Consider the following 24,827-nt stretch of genomic DNA (forward strand, 5'->3'; position numbering starts at 1 on the left):
TTTTTTTTGTTGTTTAAATTATTTTAGGAAAAATAAGTAATTGAGGATTTTTTTTATTCTTGTGTTTTAAATATTGTAGGATTTAAGTTTGTGTGTTTAAAAATTAATGCAATGTTTTTTAATTTAATGTTTTTAATATGTGTTTTATTTGAATTATTTTTTAATTTAATTTAATATTATTCAAAAATATAAAAAAGAAAAAAATGATATGGAATGGTAATCATTTCTAAAGATTAGTGGGTTAATATTAAGTTAGTAGTGAAGTTGATATGACACTGACGTGACTTCTAGATAACCATACCCGTTAACCTAATAAGAATATTTCTTAAAAGATTGAAGATGAGACATCAATTGATATAATATTAGATTAGAACCCGCGTTAAACGCGGGAAACACATAAAAAACATATAATCGTTTACAAATATTTCATAACGATTATAAAAAAAATATATGGTTATTGGTATTATTGAATTGTGTAGAAAATACATTGAAAACAATAAATATCTATAATCATTGAAGGACCTTTTTGTAGACAATATTTTTTGTTTTATTAGTTGAACGGCCTTCCTCGTCTCATATAGTTATGATATTGTTATATAATTATAAGCATTTTAATTAGACGTTCCTTCCATAATAAGGTTACCTAATTTAAACATATATTGACAACCAATGTACCGTTTTTTCTACTGCATTAAATATTGACAACTATTTCATTTATTCAAATAAAGTTATATAATATAATTTATAGAATGTTAAATGTTATATGAATTTAATTTTAATATATCATTAATGGAGATTCTTTTCTAAATCATGATTGGTTTATTTTAAATTGATTATCAATATAAATGCTAACTTTTATGTTTGTTCTTATTTATTTGGTGTTTGCAAGAACTTTGCATTAGTTTTGGCGCAACGTTGAATAATTTTAGTATATCATCAATGTAATTTGTTATATCTTTCAATTATATGAAATATCAAATAATGACATTTCATTACTATTTTGATGATTTAGTTTATATATTGTATTTTTACTAATCTTAACGGTCTTATTTTTTCTAATAACCGTAACGCTTTTGCTAATTGTACTTTCTACAAATCTCCTAATATCTTATAATTTTTATCTTACTTTATAATTTTTCATAACTATGTTATTTTTAAGATTGACTGTCTTAATAGTTTTTTTTTCAGTATATTCAATTTTATATTTCATTGTACAACATTATCGTTTGTATGTATTATGAAATTTCACTTTAAAAATGCTTAATGGTTACACCTTGATATTAACTTTTTTAATAAACCCGTGTTATAATTATGAAATATATATCTCATTTTAATTAACAATTACTTCCTTTATTATATCAAATTCCTCATTAAATGAATATATTTTTGGAAAGTAATAATTATAATGAGACAGCATTATCTAAGACGTAAATGTTTGATATATTTTTGGAGGAAAAAAATCAGGATCATTAAAAAAAATTATATAAAGAAAATACAAATTGAAATTTGGTGAAATTATGGATGAAATTACTGGCGAAAATTATTTTGGAGGGAGTTGTATTTTGTAAGGTATAATAATATTACAAAATTCAAAATATGTATATTTGTCGTGTAAATTTATAAATTTTTTTGTTATTATATAAAGATAAAAAAGTAGGTTGATATGATATACAAAAACATAATAATTTCAATGATATTTTAAAATCATGCCAAAATTAACTGGATTCTTGTGACATAAAAACTAACAAAAATCATGATCATCTTTAATATATAGGAACAAAAAAAATAATTGAAAAAATTATAAAAAGCGAAAGAAAGTACTGACCTTCTAATGCAAAATAACGAATGTTTGAAGCAGAGAATGGTGATGAAAGATATAAGCAATAATAAAGATGTTATAGGAGAATGTTTGAAGAAAAGAAACGATTAAAAATAAGTGTGAGCCATGGATTCAATGATGAATCGTATATTTATGTGATAAGTTGAATATGATTTTTCGGTATTAATGATTTCTTAATAAAAATAGATTTTTTATTAATGGTTTACTAATATAAACGGATTTATACTAATGGTTGATATTAATGCAATGATTGAAATGGTTTGTTAGTGATATGCTTTTAAAATTAACCATATTAAAATCTACATAATCGGAAATTCAAGATTTAAAATATGGAAAACTTTTATTGGAATTAAATACATTTCATTTCAACGAATTAAAGTTATTGTTTGACGATTGGAAAACATTTATTGCAATTAAATACATGTCATATGGTAAAGATGATGTCAACAATTTGATCTAATGGTGGAAAAAATAAGATTGAAATACAATCAAAGGCCGAGATTATTTAAAATGATGTCTTAAGGTTTCTTTTAATAATATTTAAAGATTTATGGAACTTGGAGTTAAAAAAGTGCCTCGGTAAAAAGTTTTCATCGGTTAACTGGTGTCTATGTCAGCTGATGAGTTTTTTTCACTTCCCATCAACAAATTTCTGTATAACATTTTCTTAATGAACGAATGAAGCATAGCTGCAGCAGCAGCAGATTCTATAAATAAATAAATAAATAAAGTTACATATTCAAAACAAATAAAACATACAAAATTCATTTAATATATAATTTATATCTCCTTCTTCATCATCATCACATGCCTTATACTTGGAACGGTGGTGTCCACACCTTAGAGTTTTCCTCCGCCTGTACCTTCCCGCCGGTCCGGCTGCCTTCAACAAAAGCATAATACCTCAAGAAGAAAGCAAGAGTCAAAACCAACCATTCCAAACAGAACATCAAAACACAGAGCCCACCGGCCATCTTCAATATCACCGCCGCATCATCCTCCCTCACATACGATTTCAACGCCGCCAAGAAATTCGAAGTCGTCGTGAAAATCAGAACAGATACAGATCCCTGGAAAATCGCGGTGAGGACAGCCGCCACCATGTGGGCTGCGTACCACTTGTTTGACCCGGCCGACACCGCATTGCATCCTGAGATGGCTCCGGCGATGGTGATGATGTGGAGGAGGACAAGTAGTCCACCGGCGACGGAGGGGAGAAGGCGGAGGGAGAGTGTGAGGAAGATGCAACTGGAGGCTGCTCCCAGTAAGACGTAATTGCTGATGAGGAAGAGCTTGTGGGTCTTGTAGTGTGATTGAACATCGCTTGAGAAACCCATTTGCTTAAGCTTGTTGTCTGAGCTTTCCGGCGATCGGTGGCGGCGGCGGTGACTTGGTGGCGATGTAATTACAGTAGCGGAGACTGGGAGGAGATGTTAGATGGTATTGAAGAGAAGGCTTTGGGGTGTTAATTTATATGTATAGATACAAATACATATGCATTGAGGACCGTTGGTTTGATAACGGCTATATGATGCCTCTTGTAATTTGTTGCTTACTGTATAAGGAAGAAAAAAAGGTTGTCTACCTTTTCAAATTGATGGTCAATTGATATTTTATTTTATTTAGAGGTTTAAAAAATAGATGTTAATGAAATTTTGAGAAAATCCTTTACACATTTTATATTTTATACGAAGATTTAATGTTTTATTTTTTCTAATATAAAATTCCTGTGTTTTAAGAAAAGTAATTGTTGATAACTTGATATGTTTTATATCTCATTAAAATGTCATCATTAAAGTAAAAGATTATTTCCTCAATAAAACAAAGGGTTTCTTAGAACATCTTTAATGAGACTTTTTTTTTTAAATCTTAATTATTATTAATATTTTTATATTAAGCATTTATTATCATTAGAGCATATAACGATTTTTTGTTCTTTTTTATTTACTACTCCGTATATATTGAGTAGTGGTCAATATAGTTTAAAGTTTTGTACATCTAAGTCGTTATCCTATAATCATATATTATTTCATCCCTTTAATTATATTTTAGTTTTAATTCATTGCAATTTCTTTACTAATTAATTATTTTTAGAGCAAATTGCAAGAAAGTCAGTATATTATCACAAAATTTTGATTTTGACATCGAATATTTTTCTCAATTATATCATTATATTTATAATTGATTGGTTCTCCCTGTTCTCCCGGTAACCATTTTCCCAAATGCAATAAAGTCACTATATTAACACAAAATTTCAATTTTGACACTGAGTTTTTTTTTCTCGATTATGTTACTATATTTACAATTTTGTTGTAATATTAACTAAATCATCAGTTCATTGCAAACCCTATATTCGAAACTTAATTATGCCACATAAGATCCAATGTAGCTCCCACATCATAATATTGCCATGCCATTTTTGGTAACTTGCTAGATTGATGGTAATCAATCATTTGGAGCAACATTAATAATCTTTCACGATAATAGAGGAACAACAAGTTCAACAATGTTGATGTTGGTATACCTTGGTGATATGAACTCTAGAAGAATGCCAATCATCCTTAGGTGAGTCACATAAGTAGGTTTTTTCTTGCTATCTGTGGGACACAAACCGATCAAACATGAGTTAAGAGAAATCCAAATGTTTATTCTTGACTATATCATACAAGATTTGAAGTTCAAACAAATTTAACTGGTCAAGATTTTCAATTTTATGCCCTAGGCATTTACCGATGACACTCGTGAGAAACTTCCAACCATGGGGGAGACATTGTCTGAGAATAAAAGTAGAACCATTTGGAGTTTCTTGAAAGGAAAGATCATACCCTAACTTGGCAAGCACAGACTTGCATTTTTTTTTTTCAGATGGATAAATAGAAAATAATCACATAGCTCGTCTTCCAAATTGTGCTTGCCAAGTTAGTGTATTATCTTTTCCAAGGTTACAAATGATGTGAGGTGTAGGCTTGGCGGCAAGGTCAATCCAAAGCCATAGTGAGCTATGGCGTTTTTCAAGGCATGACGATTTTATATACATTAAAAAAGATAAATCATATAAATATAGAATTATATCAAATATTTCAAGTTTTTGGAAGTGTTATATTATCATTTAATATAAAAAAAAGTTAACAAAAACTCAATTGTTATAGGCATGATCAGAAAAAACAAAAACAAAAAAATTTATGCCATGAAAAAAACTCACGATAAAGCACATCTTCACACGTTATTTGGGCACCACGCTTAACAAACCCACCATGGACGTTTTCGTAACGGCTACACCACGCATCGTGTCATGGCATGCTTTTTATAACCATGATCCTTTTAGATGGAGAAGCAGAAAGTAATTACATACACCGTCTTCCAAATTGTGCTTGCCATGTTATGGTATACCAACATCAATGTTGTTGAACTTATTGTTCATCTACTATCTTCAAAGATTATTAATACTCCTCTAAGTAACCAATTACAATCAATCTAACAAGTTACCAAATAAATGACTTGGAAATATTATGATGTGGAAGCCATGTCAGATCTTATGTGGCAGGATTGAGTTTCAAATACAGGGTTTGCGTCGAACCGGTCATTTGGTTGATATTACAACAAAATTGTAAATATAGTGACATAATTGAGAAAAAAATACTCGGTGTCAAAATCAAAATTTTATGGTAATATAATGACTTTATTGCAATTTGGGAAAATTGGTTGCCAGGAGAACAAGAAGAACCGGTCATTTGGTTGATATTGCAACAAAATTGTAAATATAGTGATATAATTGAGAAAAAAAAGTTTGTGTGAAAATCGAAATTGTGTAGTTATATATTAACTTTTCTTGAAATTTGCCCTTATTTTTATTTTTAATGAAAGTTTATTAATGAAATATAATGTAACATTCACATTTCGAGTAACCTTTTAAGCCTCCATTTTAAATATCGTTGCTAATTGGGCCCTAGGCGAGTACGCTAGGCGTAATGACTCATGGTTAGGCTGTGGATGCTCCTACGTACGCAGGGTGTATATGGGAGTACACTGGATGTACAGTCAGCGGGGACAAACCCTAATTTTTAGGATTTATGCCCTGTTTAAACACCTTAAGTTGCTGCTAAACTTTCTTATGACCAGTCTCCACCTCTCCAAACCCTAAGAATGAAACCTTAATTGCCCTTTGAGTGTTTTGAGCTTAAAAATGAAATTTAAGGGTGTTTTTGGTGATTTTGAAGGAAGAGGATCTCTTGGAAGTTGCATTGGTGTGGCTAGAGCTTGTGGATCCAGAATCATCATCAACTTGGAAAACTATTTTAGGTATAAAGCTCTTAACTTGATGATTCATTTTGTTAGATCTATTTAGGGCTTGTTTTTGTGCTTTTTATGGTCCTTTAAGCCTTACATGACACTATGAGCTATTCCAGAAGATAAGGATGATCTATCTTAGCATTTTTAAGGTTCCTTGTTGGGTTGAAGATTTGTTCAAGGGTTGCGTCTTTGGGCTCAGCTATTTGTTTATTTAATTTGTATTCCGGTTTGGGCCTGTCCAACCGAGAGCCCATTATGTTTATTATATAAGTATATGCTTGCATGCATATTAGGTTAAGGATTGATCTAGAGCATAACGATAGTATTTACAGATTTCTTTGATCCTTCTTGTAAACCTACCAATCCTCTACAGTTGATGTTCTTAATCGAGCTCTTCTGAGGATTTTGTTTTAATCATTCGAGACGTTTGATTCACTCTTGCCTTGTTCTTATTTTCGTGTTCTTGTTGTTTTATATTTACTTACCTGTTTAAGATCTAATCGATCTTCAAAGATTAAAGTTTTAATCTCATCAATTGGTATCAGAGCAGGAGGCTGTGTAATCGATACACATCTTTTCTGTGAAAAGATTTCAATTAGGGGAGAAGAGAAGAAGACTGGATCGAAACCACCTCCTTCCTCCAAAGCTACTCACACAATCGAACCACCTCCGACTGGTCAAGCTTCGGGTTCGGGTGTGAAAGACAAAGGGAAAAACATAGCTGAGGAAGAAGATGAAGATGAAGATAAAGAAACCATTGCTGACATGTTGAAATGAAAGAACAGTCGCAATGCTGATGAAGATGTTAATCGTGTGGCGCGAGAGGCTGAAGAAGCCGAACGCAAGCAGAAGGAAGCCAACGATCTACTCGAGAGCAGGAAGACTCTCTTCCCTGCCTGGACTCGGGAGCGAATGATCAAAGAGGCCATAGACACTCCCAGCATCTTATGGCTCGAGCCGGTGATTTCGTTCGACTGCAATAATTCTGTCGATTCGCAGTTCGACATGCCGTTGACTCGAAAGGCGTTTATCTTCCACGCCTTCTCAAATATTTATGAAGTCCCTCATCCGAACCCTGAGGTTGATAGGGAGCTCATCGACTTCTATCTGAAGGCTGCTCGTCCTCAGTATCTAACTTGGAGCGCCCAGAAGATAGTGAACGTCCGGGTACTGAAGCCTTACACCGAAGGTAGATTCATTAATGTTCGGTTCAAGGTGATTCGAGGATCTGCAAGAACTGCACATCATATCTCCCTGGCAGATCTACCGAACTTAAATCCTCATGATTGGATTGTTTTGCATAACATCCTCTTGACAAATGAAGCTGAATATGGTCCGATCATAGACCATCTCAAGAGGATGATTGTCTGTTATATCATGGAGGTAGCCCTTATGGATCAGGAGGTAGCCACTGTCTTCAAGAAGAAACCGAAGATAGCTCCTGTGGGATCGGCAAGTGATCTCAATCAGATGAAAATGGGCAAGATCGACCCGAGACGCAATTCGGTTATGTTTACTAGAGCAGAAGGACAAAAATGTCTCTTTGCTTTAGCTGACAAACATCTTTACACCACTGCTTGTCTAGAGCACGTGTTGTCGATCATCCAAAGGTGTAAAGAGAATACAGCGGATGATGTTAAGTACTTGAATGACATGATCCAGTGGTACATCAGGTTTAGGCAGACGATTCTGGCTCTTATCTCTCGTCTGTTTAACACCGTGAAGAAGAAGGTACCTGCCTCCGCTGCTGGCCCAAGTAACAAGTGAAGATCTCGCTCCAATTGACGCAAAGGGGGAGATTGTTGGGTTGAAGATTTGTTCAAGGGTTGCGTCTTTGGGCTCAGCTATTTGTTTATTTAATTTGTATTCCGGTTTGGGCCTGTCCAACCGAGAGCCCATTATGTTTATTATATAAGTATATGCTTGCATGCATATTAGGTTAAGGATTGATCTAGAGCATAACGATAGTATTTACAAATTTCTTTGATCCTTCTTGTAAACCTACCAATCCTCTACAGTTGATGTTCTTAATCGAGCTCTTCTGAGGATTTTGTTTTAATCATTTGACACGTTTGATTCACTCTTGCCTTGTTCTTATTTTCGTGTTCTTGCTGTTTTATATTTACTTACCTGTTTAAGATCTAATCGATCTTCAAAGATTAAAGTTTTAATCTCATCAATTGGTATCAGAGCAGGAGGCTGTGTAATCGATACACATCTTTTCTGTGAAAAGATTTCAATTAGGGTTTTTCCGCAACTACCGATATTTATTGAGCCGTCATCTCATTATTGACGTATCTTGATATTTATTGTTTTGCCCTAATCTGTTTTATTACAAGTCTGATCTTTGAACAGGTTTTTCGATCATAATGGATGAGTCGCAATCAAATCCTATCAATATTTCCAACAGCATCGGTTCAACCACGAAGATTCCAATCCTATATACCCATGACTATGAAGTCTGGGCGCATCACTTCGAAGACTACGTGATAGGATCTGAGGATAATGGATACCTCATATGGGAAGCTATCATTAATGGACCTTTTTCTCATTCTGCAACGTCCAGGATTATCAAAACTCAAAAGGAGTACAATGATCTGCTGAAGGATGTTAAAGATATTACACAAGATGAAAAGGATAAATTCCAGTGCAATATCAAGGCGTTAAGATTGATAAGATTCGCCCTTCAGTCCGACACCTTCAGGTTGGTCAGCTCATGCACGACGGCAAAGGAAGTTTGGGATAGACTTCGCGAACTGTACTCTACAGACGAGGATCTTGAACATTCTATCCAAACCTTGCTCTTATCTGAGTTTGGAGAATTCAGGCAAGGAGCAGAAGAAACAGTGACCCAGACGTTCGATCGCTTTAATCATCTTCTCAGCAGGATGATCAAACATGACATCGAAAGGAAGCTTATCGAGCAGAAGGTTACATTCTTAAATGGTCTGAGGTCTGAATGGAGAGCAGTGGTGTCTACAGTCAAAGCCCATGAGCAGTTTAAATCATATTCTTTGGCGAAACTGGTGGGTATTCTCGAGTCCTAGGAGAAGATTGTACTGCAGGAGAAGAACGTTGTTTCAAGCCTTGGTTCGCTGGCCCTCCTGTCAAAAAGTAAAGCTGTGATGGAGGATGAAGACCTTAACTTGGAGGAGTATGACCTCACGTCTGAGGATTATGCTATGATGGTGTCTAACCCCAAGAGGTTCATAAAGAAGAGATTCCCCAGCAATAAAAACCGAAACTGGCAGGGGAGTTATAGTTCAGAAAAAGTTAACAATGAACCGAAGGTTGAAGAGCCCAAGAAGGAACCGAAGGTGGATGGTGATTCTGGAGTAAGCTGTTACTACTGTGGTGGGAAAAACCACTATGCTAAAGATTGTGTCCTTAAAAAGATGGCTGAAAAGGATGAGGAAGTTGTGCTGCAGAAAAGGCTCGATGAGATGAGAAAGAAGAAGTCTACCGCTAACCCTTCCATGAATGCTCTTATTGTGCAGGGTTCGGTTGCTGATGACGAGTTCAGTAGCGTGGAAGTTTGGTCTACCGACTCAGAAGACGATGAAGTGAGGAAGCCTACTCATGGAAAGGCTTATGTGGCAAAGGAGGAGAGCAGTGGAGGAAGATGCTTCATGTTGTCTGATGTATCTCAGATGAGGGGATACAACACTGATGGTGGAAGCAATGAATCGAAGGGGCAGGAGGACACGTGCTTTACGGCCAAACCACTCAGCCAGCAGTTCAATGAGCTTGATGAACTGATAAAGAAGGTACAATCGGTTTTCATTTCATTTAAAGTACCACAATCCTCATATGAGAAAGAACTAAAAAATGTTAATACAAGAATTTCTCATCTAGATAGTAGCTTAACTCAAACTCGAGTCACCAATTCTAACCTAACTGATCAATTAAGCAGGGTGTCTTCGAAGAGTGAGGAGCGGCGCATGTGGATCGAGTTGAAGGAGTCTGAATTAGTTAAAATTAAAGATGAAAATATTTATTTACAAAGAGACAATTTAAAGTTGTTAAAACAGCGGAATGTTTTTTGTTTAATTGCAAAACGTCTTTATTCTAATATTACTCAGCTTCACTTGGAGTGTGAAATAGGCCAAAAGATCCATCGCATGATTTTGCCCTTCCTTGAGTTTAAGGAGGATGAAATTGATGCCGAAGCTTATAACTGTGAGAGTGTGATATCATCTGACGATGTCAATCCGACCTACATGTATGGACTGGACAAAATTGAGTCCTTCATTAAATCCAAGGACCACAAGGACATGCTTAAAAACCTTTTGGATGAAAATGATAGACTTAAACTGAGAACCGAAACCATACAAAAATTTGACTCTTTAAACGCCAACGTAAGCTCAGAAAACAAAATTGATGTTGAAAATGCATCTGAGCTTAACGAGGACGACAACATGAGTGAAATTTCTGTAGAGGACACGGTTGACTGCTCAGAATTTGTAAAAAGTGAACCTGAAAACCACAAGAATCTAATTTCTGAAAATTCAGTGGAGTTCGCTCGATTGTCCCAACAAAAGTCCCCGATCTTAGCAGAGAAAGCAGTTGTGTATCAAAAGGTCAGGACCACTCCAAATCAAGTATACAAGGTCACTGGAGTAACCGAACATCAGACGGCTGAACTCACAGCTATTGTAAACGAAGACAATGCTGATGGCTGTGATGAGTACTTCTGGTCAGCTCCAATAGATAATGCAAACGAAACGGTAGGCTTATCAGAAAGAACCTCTTGGATGAGTAAAGGTAGATACATACCTGAACCCTTGAACAAGCCAGATAATTTCGATGAGCCAAGCACCAGTGGTACGAAAGACATTCCTCAGGAGAATGAAAGTTCGGCAAAAGAAGACGTTCCCTCTACTTCCTCAGTTCAAAGTGAAACTCCTATAGTTCAAAATGAACCAGCCAAGGAGAAACCGAAAATGAAAGCTAATATTCATCATCAACCGAAGCAGATGAGGAATAAGAAACGTGAAAGGAACCAAAGATACAGGAAGAATCTCTCTGAAAGGAGGCAATTCTGGCAATCCCAGAATGCATACTTCTCACATCAAGACAAGAATCTAAAGTATGAAAACAATCCTGTCGGAAAGCCTGAGAGCCACAACAACCGAAAGCAAAGGTTCGGTTCTGAGAATGACTTCAACCGAAAGCAAAGGTTCGGTTCAAAGAACGATTCCAACCGAAAGCAAAGGTTCGGTTCTGAAGTCAAAAGAGATCAAAACTCTAAGGTCAGTCCCTCCAATGATCAAAAGCAAAAGGGTCACCTAAAGTCTCCAGCCAAGAAGTCCTCTCAATCGAAACCCACTCCTTCTAGTTCATCTAATTCTTCTACTTCCACCAATTCATCTCCATTTTGCTCTAAAGCTCATTCTGTTCATTCTCAAAAATCTCATTCATCGGCTGAACAAAAGGGCAAACAGAAGGTTTCTACATCCACACCAGAGTCTAAACCGACCGCACCCAATCCTAATAAAATAAAAGTTTTTACCATTAAAAAGAAAGATGAAACAACACTTATAAAACGAACATATCTTGTTGACATCTCTCTTACTGTTCCTGTTCCCATGAAAAGCTCACGTGGACCCAAGAAACTTTGGGTTCCTAAATCTGCTTAATTTTTGCAGGTTATAAGTGACGAGCAGTTCGACGAAGAATGGTACATCGATAGTGGCTGCTCACGTCACATGACAGGGAGGAAAGAGGAGCTCAGGGAATACAGATCTCTTACAAATGGTGGCAATGTCAAGTTTGGAAACAATTCTTTCGGCGCCATAAAGGGATACGGAATGATAACTAATGGTGATTTCACTATAAGGAAGGTGGCTTATGTGGAAGGACTCCAACACAACCTCATCAGTGTATCTCAGCTTGTTGGAAGTACAGGTCTCAAAGTCTCATTCGATGATGAAGGTTCTGAAATTATTGAGAAAAAGACAAAGAAAGTAATTCTCAAGTCGGAGCGAAAGGGTGAAATGTTTCCTCTAAACCTTAAACCCATCAAAGGAAACCCAGCTATATGCTTGTTATCAAAAGCTCAATCTGACGAAAGCTGGTTGTGGCACCGAAGACTCTCTCATCTCAACTTTAAAGATATCAACCGACTTGTCACTGGAGGTCATGTTAGGGGTCTTCCATTGCTCAAGTTCGATAGAGATCATTTGTGTGCTGCATGCGAAATGGGGAAGCAGAGTCGTCAAAGTCATCCATCTGTAATTAACACAAAAGTTGTTGAACCACTCGAATTACTTCATACTGATTTGTGTGGTCCTTCATCTATCGAAAGCATCGGTGGTAGCAAGTATATTCTTGTTATTGTTGATGACTTTTCACGATTTACATGGGTGTTCTTTCTAAAGCTCAAATCTGAAGCGACTCATAAGCTGAAAATGTTTATCAAGCAAATTGAAGTACAGCTCAAGAAGGCCGTTCGCAACATCAGGAGCGACAATGGTCTGGAATTCAAAAACAGGGAATTTGAAGAATTTCTAGCAGAAAAAGGAATAAGTCACAACTTCTCAGCTCCTTACACACCTCAACAGAACGGAATAGTCGAAAGACGAAACCGATCTTTGTGTGAAGCTGCCCGAACTATGCTAAGTTTCGCTTCCTTACCTCTTTATTTTTGGGCTAATGCTATTTCTGCTGCTTGTTTTACACAGTATAGGTCCTATCTCAACAAGCGATTCACGCTCACACCTTATGAGATACTAAACAACAGAAAGCCCAATGTGAAATTTTTCCATGTGTTTGGCTCACGGTGTTTCATCTTTAACTCTAAAGAACACCGCAACAAGTTCGATGTCAAAGCCGACGAGGGAATCTTTCTGGGCTACTCTCTCACATCCAAAGCATACAGAGTCCTAAACAAGCGTTCGAGAAAAATTGAAGAGACATATTACGTGACCTTTGACGATAGCTAATGGAGAACTCGAAGAAACCGTGTATGTGGAGCAACCTCCTGGGTTCGTGAACGAAAAGTATCCAAACCATTGCTATATTCTGGATAAAGCTGTGTATGGCCTTAAACAAGCTCCGAGAGCCTGGTATGAAACGCTAACTAAATTCTTAAAGATGTCTAAATTCAAACAAGGTTCGGTTGACCCAACCTTCTTTCGCAAAAAGGAAGGTAACCACCTTATGATAGTTTAAATTTATGTCGATGACATTATCTTTGGCTCTACGAATCCCAGCTTAACAGCTGAATTTAGAAAATTGATGGAGACTAAATTTGAAATGAGCTCAATGGGTCCTATTAACTTTTTCCTTGGTTTAAATATTAGACAGGGACCCGAAGGCATTTTTATCAATCAGGAAGCTTACACAAAGACTCTCCTAGCAAAGTTTGGTATGATGGGAGACTCCAAAGTCAAAGTCCCAATGGCATTCGGCACCAAGCTAACTCCATCCCTAGACAAACCGGCTGTCGATATCACGCTCTATCGTCAAATGATAGGCTCACTAATGTATCTTACTGCTAGCAGGCCTGACATCATGTTTTCTGTGTGTTATTATGCTCGATTTCAGGCAAACCCACGCGAACCTCACATGCTTGCAGTGAAGAACATTTTACGCTATCTCAAGCGAACCACCTCCTTAGGTCTATGGTATCCTTCCAACTCAGGCTTCTTCGTTCAAGCCTATTCTGATGCTGACCTTGGAGGATGTGGACTCGACAGAAAAAGCACTACTGGTGGCTGTCAATTCCTTGACGGGAAGTTGGTCAGCTGGCAATCCAAGAAACAAACGTGTGTGTCGTTGTCTACTGCCGAAGCGGAATACATAGCCGCTGCTTCCTGCACCTCACAAGTGATTTGGATCCAGAGTCAACTTCGAGACTATGGACTCAATATGAAGAAGATCCCACTATATTGTGACTCTGAAAGTGCAATTAGGATCTGTCATAACCCAGTGCAACACTCTAAAACCAAACACATAGCACTGAGGTATCACTTCATCAAAGATCACGTGGAAGATGGAAACGTCGAAGTTCACTTCGTAAGAACCACTGATCAACTGGCTGACGTCTTTACCAAAGCTCTTCCTGAAGCATCATTCAACAGAATATTGCAAGGGCTAGGTATGATGGAATCAGAGTCAGTACCTCACACTACCTCTCAACCTCCAACGTAAGAAGCGAAACCAACCGAACGTTCGGGTTCGGTTAAACCATCTGACTCGCTCATCACTTCAAAGGTAGTTTTTCTTGGTTGTATATTTCATGTACAAAATTTTTTTTAGTGTTGAAAGTATTTTCCAATTGCATGTCTAAATTCCTTGGTTTCTTAAAATTTTCCAAAACCGAAACCTACCGAAGGTTCGGGTTCGGTTTCTCAAAATTTTCCAAAATCGAAACCTACTGAAGGTTCGGGTTCGGTTTTTCAAAATCTTGTTGAACCGAAACCAACCGAACGCTCGGGTTCGGTTTTTCAAAATTTTCTGGAACCGAAACCAACCGAACGCTCGGGTTCGGTTTTTTAATTTTTTCCCAACCGAAACCAACCGAACGTTCGGGTTCGGTTTTTCATATTTTTTTCAAAGTTTTTTTTAAGTCTTATTTTTTCTTACTTATTTTTTTCTTATTTTTTTATTTTTTTATTTATTTTCTTTTATTTTTATTTATTTTTCTCTTCTTTAATAAATCTCAAAAACTCCAAAAATATTTTTCTTTTTTATTTTTCTTGTTGTGTGTTCGTTCGTTTATGGGGGTATAAATGTTGGATTAATTAAGTGTCCCTAGAAGCATGCTGCTGTATGTGTCCCAAGCCTCATAAGATTTTGAATAATAGCCTTCATGACCTGGTATAAACAAAGCTTGTCTTCCCAATAAGGCTACCACATTTATTCTCATCGTGAGCTACCTCACTCTTTTCTCACATGAGTTAAGAGTTTTTCTGCTTGGTCCTTATTTTCGCAGTAGAGGTACTTTATCTTCTTACACCATCTCCATTACACTTCTCCATTACATTCGTTTCATCAACGTAACCCTCGAGACTCTCAACAATTACCACTGAGGTTTATGGTTACACAACATATGTGTTAATGATCTTAGTTTCGTATCACTACGAGCTGAGTGAAACCCAAATTTCAACACCAAATCTGAATTGACGGTGATCAATCAATTTGCTCAAATTTTCACCAAAGAATTGACGGATGTACCTTCATGAAATCTCATATTTTATTTTGTGTGATTCCTATGAAATTGTTAAACACCATAACATTTCTTCCCTTGGGATCCAGTTTTTAATTTTAAAATTTTTATTGAGATTTTATATTTTCCAAGTCAATTTAATATTAATTCCCTCCTACTTGTTCAACAGACTACACCGGTCTCACAAGTACTTTGATCACTTTCTTTCTTATTTCAAGATTAGAATTGATGCATCAAAGCGAAAGCCACCCTAATGTAGCCTAATTAAAAGAAGCCTTTCAACATTTCTTAAAAAGTGATTGATCGTAATTCAACGGGAATCCACATTAACACTTTAAGGTCTCTCTTGACCTTGAAGGCAGAGATTCGTGCCCGGGATCATCAGTTTCGTGTCATTATTGACATCACAGTCAATCCTAAAAAGAGTTGCTTTATTTCTTTTCTTTTTACACTCTTTGCACGAAAATCTTTGATTTTCCAAAATTCCGTTACTAATTAATTTCAGGCTGATTTATTGCATTGGTGGTTAATAATTAAGACGTGGTCAACAATCCTCCACGTGGGCAGTTTATTCAAAAGATGCGATTCAAAATGATAAGACGAAGGGTTGCTAACTCAGGCGGGAAATTAAAAGGATTGAATTTCAACCGGTAGTAAAAAGGGGCGCATGTGAATTTGAAACGTCCACTCTTTTACTGACAAAGTGGACGCGTGTGCGAAATCCAAGCGACATCCCTCTGGCACTTAAAGGCGCGTGAGGATTTGAAACGGTTTTCTTCTGAAACGACGCTTGTTGGGCGGTGTGATCCTAGGAATCTGACACTCTCTCTCCTACGTGATCATCGCACGCCTCAACTGTCACGCATCTGTCATTCAGGAAACCTTTTCGTATTTCCATAGAAGATTTGAAACGATTTTTCTCTCTCCTTTCACCCACTATAAAAGGCAGTCTTCACCACGATTTACCTCTTTACTGCTTCAAAATTTACAAGAGAGCCAAAACTCGAAAAAGCTTCACTGTTCATCTTCTTCTTCCTACCTTCAACAATGGCAGAATCATCTTCCGTCCATGCTACCTCACAAATCTTTCCTATTCGTCCACAACAATGCCTGGTGATCGACCTAAACCCTCTGGCGTACGACTCTTACATGTTGCCGATCATCGAGTGCCTGAAGTACTCCCAAATCGCTCCAGCTCTCTCCAGGATTGAGTCTGTGCCAATGGTGGTTCTCTCGCAGGTGTATGCGACTGCCTATTACGACAAATCAGTCGAGCGGGTGTTCTTCGAGGTTTCTGATCACAAAACCTCTATTTCTCGACAACGATTTGGCACTTTGATTGGTTTGGCTGCTGACCCATCGCGAATTAATCCGGAGACGATTCCGATTGGGCATCTTTACAACATGTTCTATAACATGGGGTACACGGAGGCGCTCGTCTCCGTCGCAAAGTTCAAGAAGTCCTGCTTGCCGACGCAGTGGAACGGCATGTTCACAGTTCTCTTCAAGGGCTTGTCTGAACGGAGCTCAGGATCTGATGGTGCTAGTCGACTGTTCTTGTCGATTATGTACGCAGTTTACAACGGCGTCAACCTCGACTTTGGGTTGGTCCTCTGGCAACAGCTCATCCAGAGCCTTTCTTCTTCATCACGACATTCTGAGGTGTCGCTTGCCCGGTTCTGGATTCTTATCACCAAATGGGCGATGGATAAGCTGGATATACCTACTGCTGCTGGTGCGGTGATGTCTTCGGTCGGTACTTTTCATACCACCAAGATAATCCTTTCTGATGCATCTAGGTTCTCTTTCATTGGCTCTATTCCGGAGACAATGTATGGCGACGTCCCATCCGACAGCAGGATCACCCGGACGATCAAAGAGTTCAAGGCATCTGGTCCTAGGGAACTTACACCGGAAATGCTAAAGTCCATCCATGATGCTGACAAACCGGTGCCCAGGGGCAAAAAGGCGGACAAAGGGAAGCAAGCGACCAAAGCTCCTAAGGGTCCTTCTCCCAAGAAGAGGAAACAGACAAAAGCTGCACAGTCCCCACAGCCGAAGAGGAGGCAGACTCAACCGAAGCGCAAGCTTGTTATTCCCTCTTCTTCGAGTGACTCTGAAGGCGAGAGTTCGGACTCGGACGGCTCTCAAAGAGGCGAAACCCCTCCAGGAGGCAACATTGATGGGTTTTGAGCATTCTAACACTTCCTAAGTGTACATGCAACCCTAATAAACCTTGGATCTATGTTTGTCTAAGATACATGCAAATAATTATTTTTCCAAGGCTTATATCTTAACTAGCATGGCATGGGGAACTTGAATCAAATAAAGCTAGTAGAAACACTTACCTTGTAGTTGTAGTTGATTCCTTGGAGTTTTAGAGCCTAGCACCAATAATGTGGATGCCTCAAATGAAAGTCACAAATCACCACAAACTTGGAACTTTGAGAGAATAGTCACACTTCTCTTGAAATCGGCCCTCACCTCAACATGTGTCAACTAGTGTTCACTAGATACAACTAGTTACAACTAGTTTGATTTCAAGAGCCAAAGCCTCCTTTATATAGTGTGGTGGATTAGGGTTACATCCATGTAAACCCTAATACCCATGTCTCTTCATTTCCATGAGATCCATGGGTTAAAGCTCCATGGAGTATCCATGGACTTCTCCATCCAAGCCTAGCCCATTCCAAATAAGCATAAGCCCACACTATATAAATATAAAAGCCCATATTTAATTAGTAATATCTTTGATCACTAAATTAATCCTAGATTAATTATAGATCACTACTAATTAAATAATATGATCTTATATTAATATATTAGAACTTATAATATATTAATAAATCATAACTTGTACTATTCTCAAATATTATCCATAAATTGTTCGGGTGAAGTGCAACCCAAATGGACCATGCCGGGTCGGGTCAAGTACATACCAAATATAGTTATGGGCTTAGACACTATATCCAACAGTCTCCCACTTGGATAAGTCTAGTAACTATATTTGCAAGTATAACTTCAGGAACCGATCCGTAATCGTAGCTCTTTAAACTCTGTTGAACTAGAACGCGCCATTTAGATAAGTGATCATATAATCCTCTGTTCTAGATATCAGCCGGACAAACACATGGAACATTGTCTTGCTTATTGTCCAGCATTTGTTTCCCGATTTCCGATTTGTTTGACATAGAACTCAACTGAACGCATCAATTTAGTTCTGACCGGGCCCGGTACATAGGTCAAAACAAAATCATCGAGGGGCCCAGATATCAGCTTCTAATCCAAGAAGGAACAGATAAACTTCGACTCATATGTTTGTTCTACCACTCATTGAATTACACACAAATGCACGTTTTATAACATCGAGTTACCAATGCGTTTACGTACAATCAATGCATAACCAACTCGTAAGTAACAAATCATATCTCTAGGTTTGAAGACTTATATGATATTACCGTCTCACGATCACTCGAGATAAAATTCCATGAAGTGATTCCAGTGAGCGTGGGTTGAGTCCAATGCTCAGAACTTATGAGCACTCATGATTGTTGTAGCCTTGTCCAACACCTTAGACCTCTACAACCCATCATGACAGTCTTGATTCATACCTACTTTCGACGTATGACCGACTGTGGAGGTTTGAATAATATGTTATACCAAACAAAATTATTCTGGAAGTCAAAACATGCAAAAGAAATATAGTAAACGATCGACAAGAGATAGCAACACTTTACTCATAAATAAAACACCTTTTATTCATCATCTAATGTCAATTACACTTTACAAATTTCTGGGTTATCTAACTACTAAAACTTATATCATCCTTCAGCCCAATGCTCCGAGCATGCTGGAGATGCTTAACCCTACTCAGTCCCTTCGTGAGGGGATCTGCCGGGTTCTCATCTGATGATACCCTCTTTGCCATGAGGAGTCCTTCTTCAATTCGATGTCTGATAAAATGGTATTTTTTGTCGATGTGTCTGGATCTCCCGTGATCCCTTGGTTCCTTGGCTAAGGCAACCGCACTATTGCTGTCACAGAAAATCTCCATTGGCTCTTTTATAGCTGGAACAACTCCAAGGTCTCCGATGAAGTTCTTTAGCCATATCGCCTCCTTTGCTGCCTCGCTTGCTGCTATATACTCTGATTCACAAGTGGAATCAGCCACTGTCTCCTGCTTGGAACTCTTCCAAGAAATTGCTCCTCCGTTTAGGGTAAAGACCCAGCCTGACTGAGAGCGGAAATTATCCCTATCAGTCTGGAAACTAGCATCACTATACCCTACAACTCTCAAGTCATCACTCCCACCGAAGGTAAGGACCCAGTCCTTAGTCCTTCGCAGGTACTTGAGGATATTCTTTACCGTAGTCCAGTGTTCCTTTCCAGGGTTCGCCTGATACCTGCTAACCATGCTCAAAGCAAAGGCTACATCAGGTCGAGTACACGTCATAGCATACATGATCGATCCTACAGCTGAAGCATAAGGAAATCAACTCATTTCTGCTATCTCAGCCTCAGTACTAGGGCTTTGTGTCTTACTCAATCTAGCGTTACACTGAATGGGTAACTCACCTTTCTTGGAGTTATGCATGTTGAATCTTTTCAACACTTTGTCCAAGTAGGTACTTTGACTAAGTCCAATTAGTCTTTTACTCCTGTTTCTCAAAATCTTTATCCCTAGGATATAGGCAGCTTCACCAAGGTCCTTCATAGCGAAACACTTCCCAAGCCAGGATTTTACTTCCTGCAGGGTTGGGATGTCATTTCCTATGAGTAGTATGTCATCCACATACAGTACCAAAAAACTGACTATGCTCCCACTAGCCTTGATATAGACGCAAGATTCATCTTCACTCCTCGAAAAGCCAAATTCCTTGACTTTCTCATCAAAGCAAAGATTCCACCTGCGAGGTGCCTGTTTCAACCCATAAATGGATTTCTCGAGTTTACACACTCTATTAGGGTACTCGTTGCTGACAAAACCCTCTGGCTGACTCATGTAAACATCTTCAGCCAACTTTCCATCAAGGAAAGCGGTTTTGACATCCATTTGCCATATTTCATAGTCATGAAATGCAGCTATGGCTAACAGAACCCGAATAGACTTAATCTTGGCTACTGGAGAAAAGGTCTCATCATAGTCCACTCCAGGAATTTGAGAGAAGCCCTTTGCAACCAGTCTCGCCTTATAAGTGTGTACTTTACCATCCATGTCGGTCTTCTTCTTGAAGACCCACTTGCACCCTACAGTCTTACGACCAGGTACATTCTCAACCAAGTTCCAAACTTGATTGTCATACATGGATTGTATCTCGCTATCCATGGCCTCTTTCCATTTAGCAGCCTCAGGGCCTGCCATGGCTTCCATGTAGCTGTTAGGTTCATCCAGACCTACTAGTGTCTCATCACTAATAAGTGTCTCACCTTCCGCAGTAATATGGAAACCATAGTAATGCTCAGGTGCATTCCTAACTCTCGTGGAACGCCTCAGAGGTACAGGCTCATCAACTGGCTCAACAGGAGTTTCCTCCTCAAGTTGAGGGCTAGTGTTTGAAGTTCCTTCACCGCTTGATTCTTGAATTTCTTCAAGATCAATTTGCCTCCCACTTTCTCCTTGGCTTATAAATTCTCTCTCTCGAAAGACTCCTCTTCTTGCTACAAAGACCACATTGTCACTAGGTCTGTAGAAGAGGTAACCAAAGGATTGCTGTGGGTAGCCGATGAAAATACACCTCTCGCTTTGAGGTTCGAGCTTATCATGAGTCTCGCGTCTCACGAAAGCCTCACAACCCCAAATCTTGATGTGGTCTAGCTTAGGTACTTTGCCAGTCCACATCTCGTGAGGAGTTTTGGCAACTTTCTTTGTAGGGACAAGATTAAGAATATGGGCGGCAGTCTCTAAGGCATACCCCCAGAATGAGATTGGTAGCGTAGCTCGACTCATCATGGAACAAACCATATCCAACAAGGTTCGATTACGCCTCTCAGCCACACCATTCAACTGTGGTGTCCTGGGAGGTGTCAATTGTGAGACAATCCCACATTCCCTAAGATAGTCGAGGAACTCTGAACTAAGATACTCACCTCCTCGATCGGATCGAAGCATCTTAATGTTCCTGCCCAATTGATTCTCGACTTCCTGTTTAAATTCCTTAAACCTCTCGAAAGTCACTGACTTATGCTTGATTAAGTAGACATATCCATATCTACTGTAATCATCAGTAAAAGTCAAATAATAACGATTAGCATCCCTTGTGGCATGTTTGAATGGTCCACACACATCCGTGTGTATAAGGTCCAACAAACCTTCACCCCTCTCACACGAGCCTGTGAAGGGTGACTTTGTCATTTTTCCAAGTAAGCATGATTCGCAACTATCATCTGACTTTAGGTCAAACGACTCCAAGACTCCATCCTTTTGGAGTTGGCCTATGCGTTTCTTGCTTATATGTCCAAGACGATAATGCCATAATGATGCTTTATCCAAGTTATTATTATTAGTAGAATCAATACACAAAACATTATTTCCCAAGTTATCTACAACAGATACAGCTTCATACACACCATCACAAGGTAATGCTTTAAAATAAAAAACATTATTATAGAAAACATCTATAGAACCAACTTCATTATTAAATGAAAAGGTAAACCCTTGTTTGTACAATGCATGAAAGGAAATAATATTTCTTGCCATTCCTGGCGAATAACAACACTTATTCAAATCTAAATTAAACCCACTACTTAGCGATATAGTATAAACTCCAATCTTGGTAACAGGTAAAGCTTTCATATTCCCCATGATCAAGTTTATTCTTCCTTGCTCCACATTCTCACTTCTTCTTAGTCCCTGCAAGTCACAACAAATATGAATACCACAACCGGTATCAAGGACCCAAGACTTAGAATGGGGTGAGTTATTAGAAATGATAGTGTAAGTACCTGCATGGTTGGGTTTGACTTTCCCATCCTTCACATCCTGCTGGTACTTTGGGCAGTTCCGCTTCCAATGAGATTTTTCATGACAATAAAAGCATTCAGCCTCTTTTGGGTCAAAAGAAGGAGTGACGAAACCTTTCTTGGTTCCACTTGAAGAAGAGCCATCAAGGGTCCGAGCCTTGGTACCCTTCGAGGATCTCTTTCTCTTCCTCCATCGATTTTTCCCAATTGCCAAAACCGGAGTTAAGTTTGGAGTAGGAGTGATAGCAACCGACTTCCCCTTAAGACCTGATTCTGCGGTCTTGAGAAGTCCCTGAAGTTTGCTGAGTGTGACCTCTTCCTTATTCATGTGATATGTCATGCGGAATTGATCATAGCACGATGGTAAGGAGTGCAAAATGATATCTATTGCAAGATCCTCAGGGAAGTTCACATTAAGCTTCAGCAAACGATCCACATACCTTTGCATTTTCTGCATGTGGCTCGTGACGGATTCCCCGTCCTTCATCATGGTTGTTATCATGGAGCAGATGATTTCATACCTCTCTTGTCTTGCACTTTGATGGTATCTTTCCATCAAATCTTGGTGCATTTCATAAGGGTAGAAATCCTCATAAGACTTTTGGAGTTCCGCTGTCATCGTGGCCATCATGATGCAAGCCACTTTCGTAGCATCCCTTTCATGTGCCCGAAATTCAGCGATCTCCTGAGGAGTCGCAGTGGTCTCATCAATCTCCTTAAGCTCCTTGTCAAGGACATATTCTTTGTCCTCGTAGCGGGTAATCATCCTGATGTTTCTGATCCACTCATTGAAGTTGGATCCATCAAAGGTGACTTTCCCACACAAGTTCATAAGGGTAAAGGAGCCATTAGGATTAGAGCCAGAAGCAGCATTGTTTGAAGACATCTAAAAAGAAGAGAACAAGATTAGTTTAGATATAAGAGAGTCCTTAATAAAACACCCAAATGTAATATTAAGGCTAGGATCCAATCACAATATAATATAACTTAGAAGAGGTATGCCGTAATCTAAGCTATACCATATTTGAAAGGTAGGTGAATGACGATTCACCAATTTCCACCACGAAAACCGAAACATTTAAGTATTAGGTTTTTGATTGGTTCTTAGAAATTCCTAGATTCTTTGAGATTCAATGAACTTTTCAAAGGCATGTTTCAATCTCGAGTGTGCCCTCCAGGTTTTGTGACTGGGTTGCCGAGGATCACAAAACGAGGTGTGAAGTAACCATGCAAATCACTTGGTACCCTTTAAAGTTTATCACTCAATCCATGTGCCGGTAAACAACACACGCTCCATCGATACTATAATAAACCTTTAAGTCACCCTTTACCTACCTTGTTAAGTCCAAGTTAGTGTGCCGGTTAACCACACACGCTCCACCAACGACTCAATCAAAGTGTAAAGTGTAATTTCATGGATTAGCACCTTATTCACATTTTTCCTAAAGTAACTAAGATTGGGAATTTAATAAAACATTTAGTTACTTTATAATATTCATCATACTTTGAATGAGAATTTATAAGTCCTTGTCTTACCCGTTCGGCTAACGACCCTCCACCAGTCAAGCAAGCGGTGGGTGAGAGTGGACACCCATTAAGTCACCATTTTATAGGCAACAACCTTATACCCACCTTATAGACCGGCTTCGTGAATGAGGCGTACTAGCGGTAAGACGACTTTGTTCTTATACATATATATATATATATATATATATATATATATATATATATATATATATATATATAATTATTAAATCATAATAATATAAGTATAAGGGTTGAATTTTAACTTTTAAAATTCTAAGGGTTGGAACTAAAGTTTAACTTAACTTTACTTGTTCCAAAACTTGAGGGCAAGTTTTGTAAACTTTCAAAACTTTTCATTTCTTGTAACTTATAAGTTTAATAGAGTAATAAAATGAGGACTTTTCATTTTTTCTAACTCTTGTGTTCTTTTAATGGTTTTTAATCCAAGAGACTTTTGGTTTTCCATAACTTGAGGACAAGTTATGGACTCCATTAAAACACATTATGATCAAGAATTAAACTACCACATAGGTTACAAATAATTCCTATGATCATCTAAACTTCATAAGAACAAGAACATGAATATGAACACTTTCAAGAATCAAAATCACATTAAACTTTGTAATTTTGATAACTAGTTGTTGTAAATGAATTAGCAAAAACATTACACCAGCTAAAACAAGTTTTCAAGTACCAAAACAGTTTAGGGTAATGTTTCCAATCCATTTCCAGCAACTAAAGTCGAAAATCTGCACTTTGTCGACCCTACTCGTCGAGTGCATGAACCTACTCGGCGAGTAGGTTGAAGATACAAATGGACTCGGCGAGTCCCCCCCATGGACTCGGCGAGTCCATCAGTCAGACAGCAAGATTTCGACTTTTTCAAGCATATTGCAACAAGTATCAAACAAACAAGCCTAGTCTCTGATACCACTGATGGGTTTTGAGCATTCTAACACTTCCTAAGTGTACATGCAACCCTAATAAACCTTGGATCTATGTTTGTCTAAGATACATGCAAATAATTATTTTTCCAAG

The 24,827-nt window shown here is 38.0% G+C and overlaps 1 protein-coding gene across 1 annotated transcript; it reads right to left on the reverse strand.

Annotated features, from left to right (window-relative positions):
* Positions 1 to 2,502: 2,502 nt before the first annotated feature.
* LOC111885965 (uncharacterized) lies at positions 2,503 to 3,288 on the reverse strand. Its single transcript, XM_023882202.3, has one exon. It carries the CDS (start codon positions 3,175 to 3,177, stop codon positions 2,653 to 2,655), a length of 525 nt encoding a protein of 174 aa, XP_023737970.1. The 5' UTR covers positions 3,178 to 3,288; the 3' UTR covers positions 2,503 to 2,652.
* Between the last annotated feature and the right edge of the window lie 21,539 nt (positions 3,289 to 24,827).

Source organism: Lactuca sativa, chromosome 1 (genome assembly GCF_002870075.4).
Source record: "Lactuca sativa cultivar Salinas chromosome 1, Lsat_Salinas_v11, whole genome shotgun sequence".
NCBI lineage: Eukaryota > Viridiplantae > Streptophyta > Magnoliopsida > Asterales > Asteraceae > Lactuca > Lactuca sativa.

Excerpts from the sequence above, each read along its gene's own strand:
- LOC111885965 (XM_023882202.3), bottom strand. The coding sequence starts at position 3,177 with ATGGGTTTCTCAAGCGATGTTCAATCACACTACAAGACCCACAAGCTC.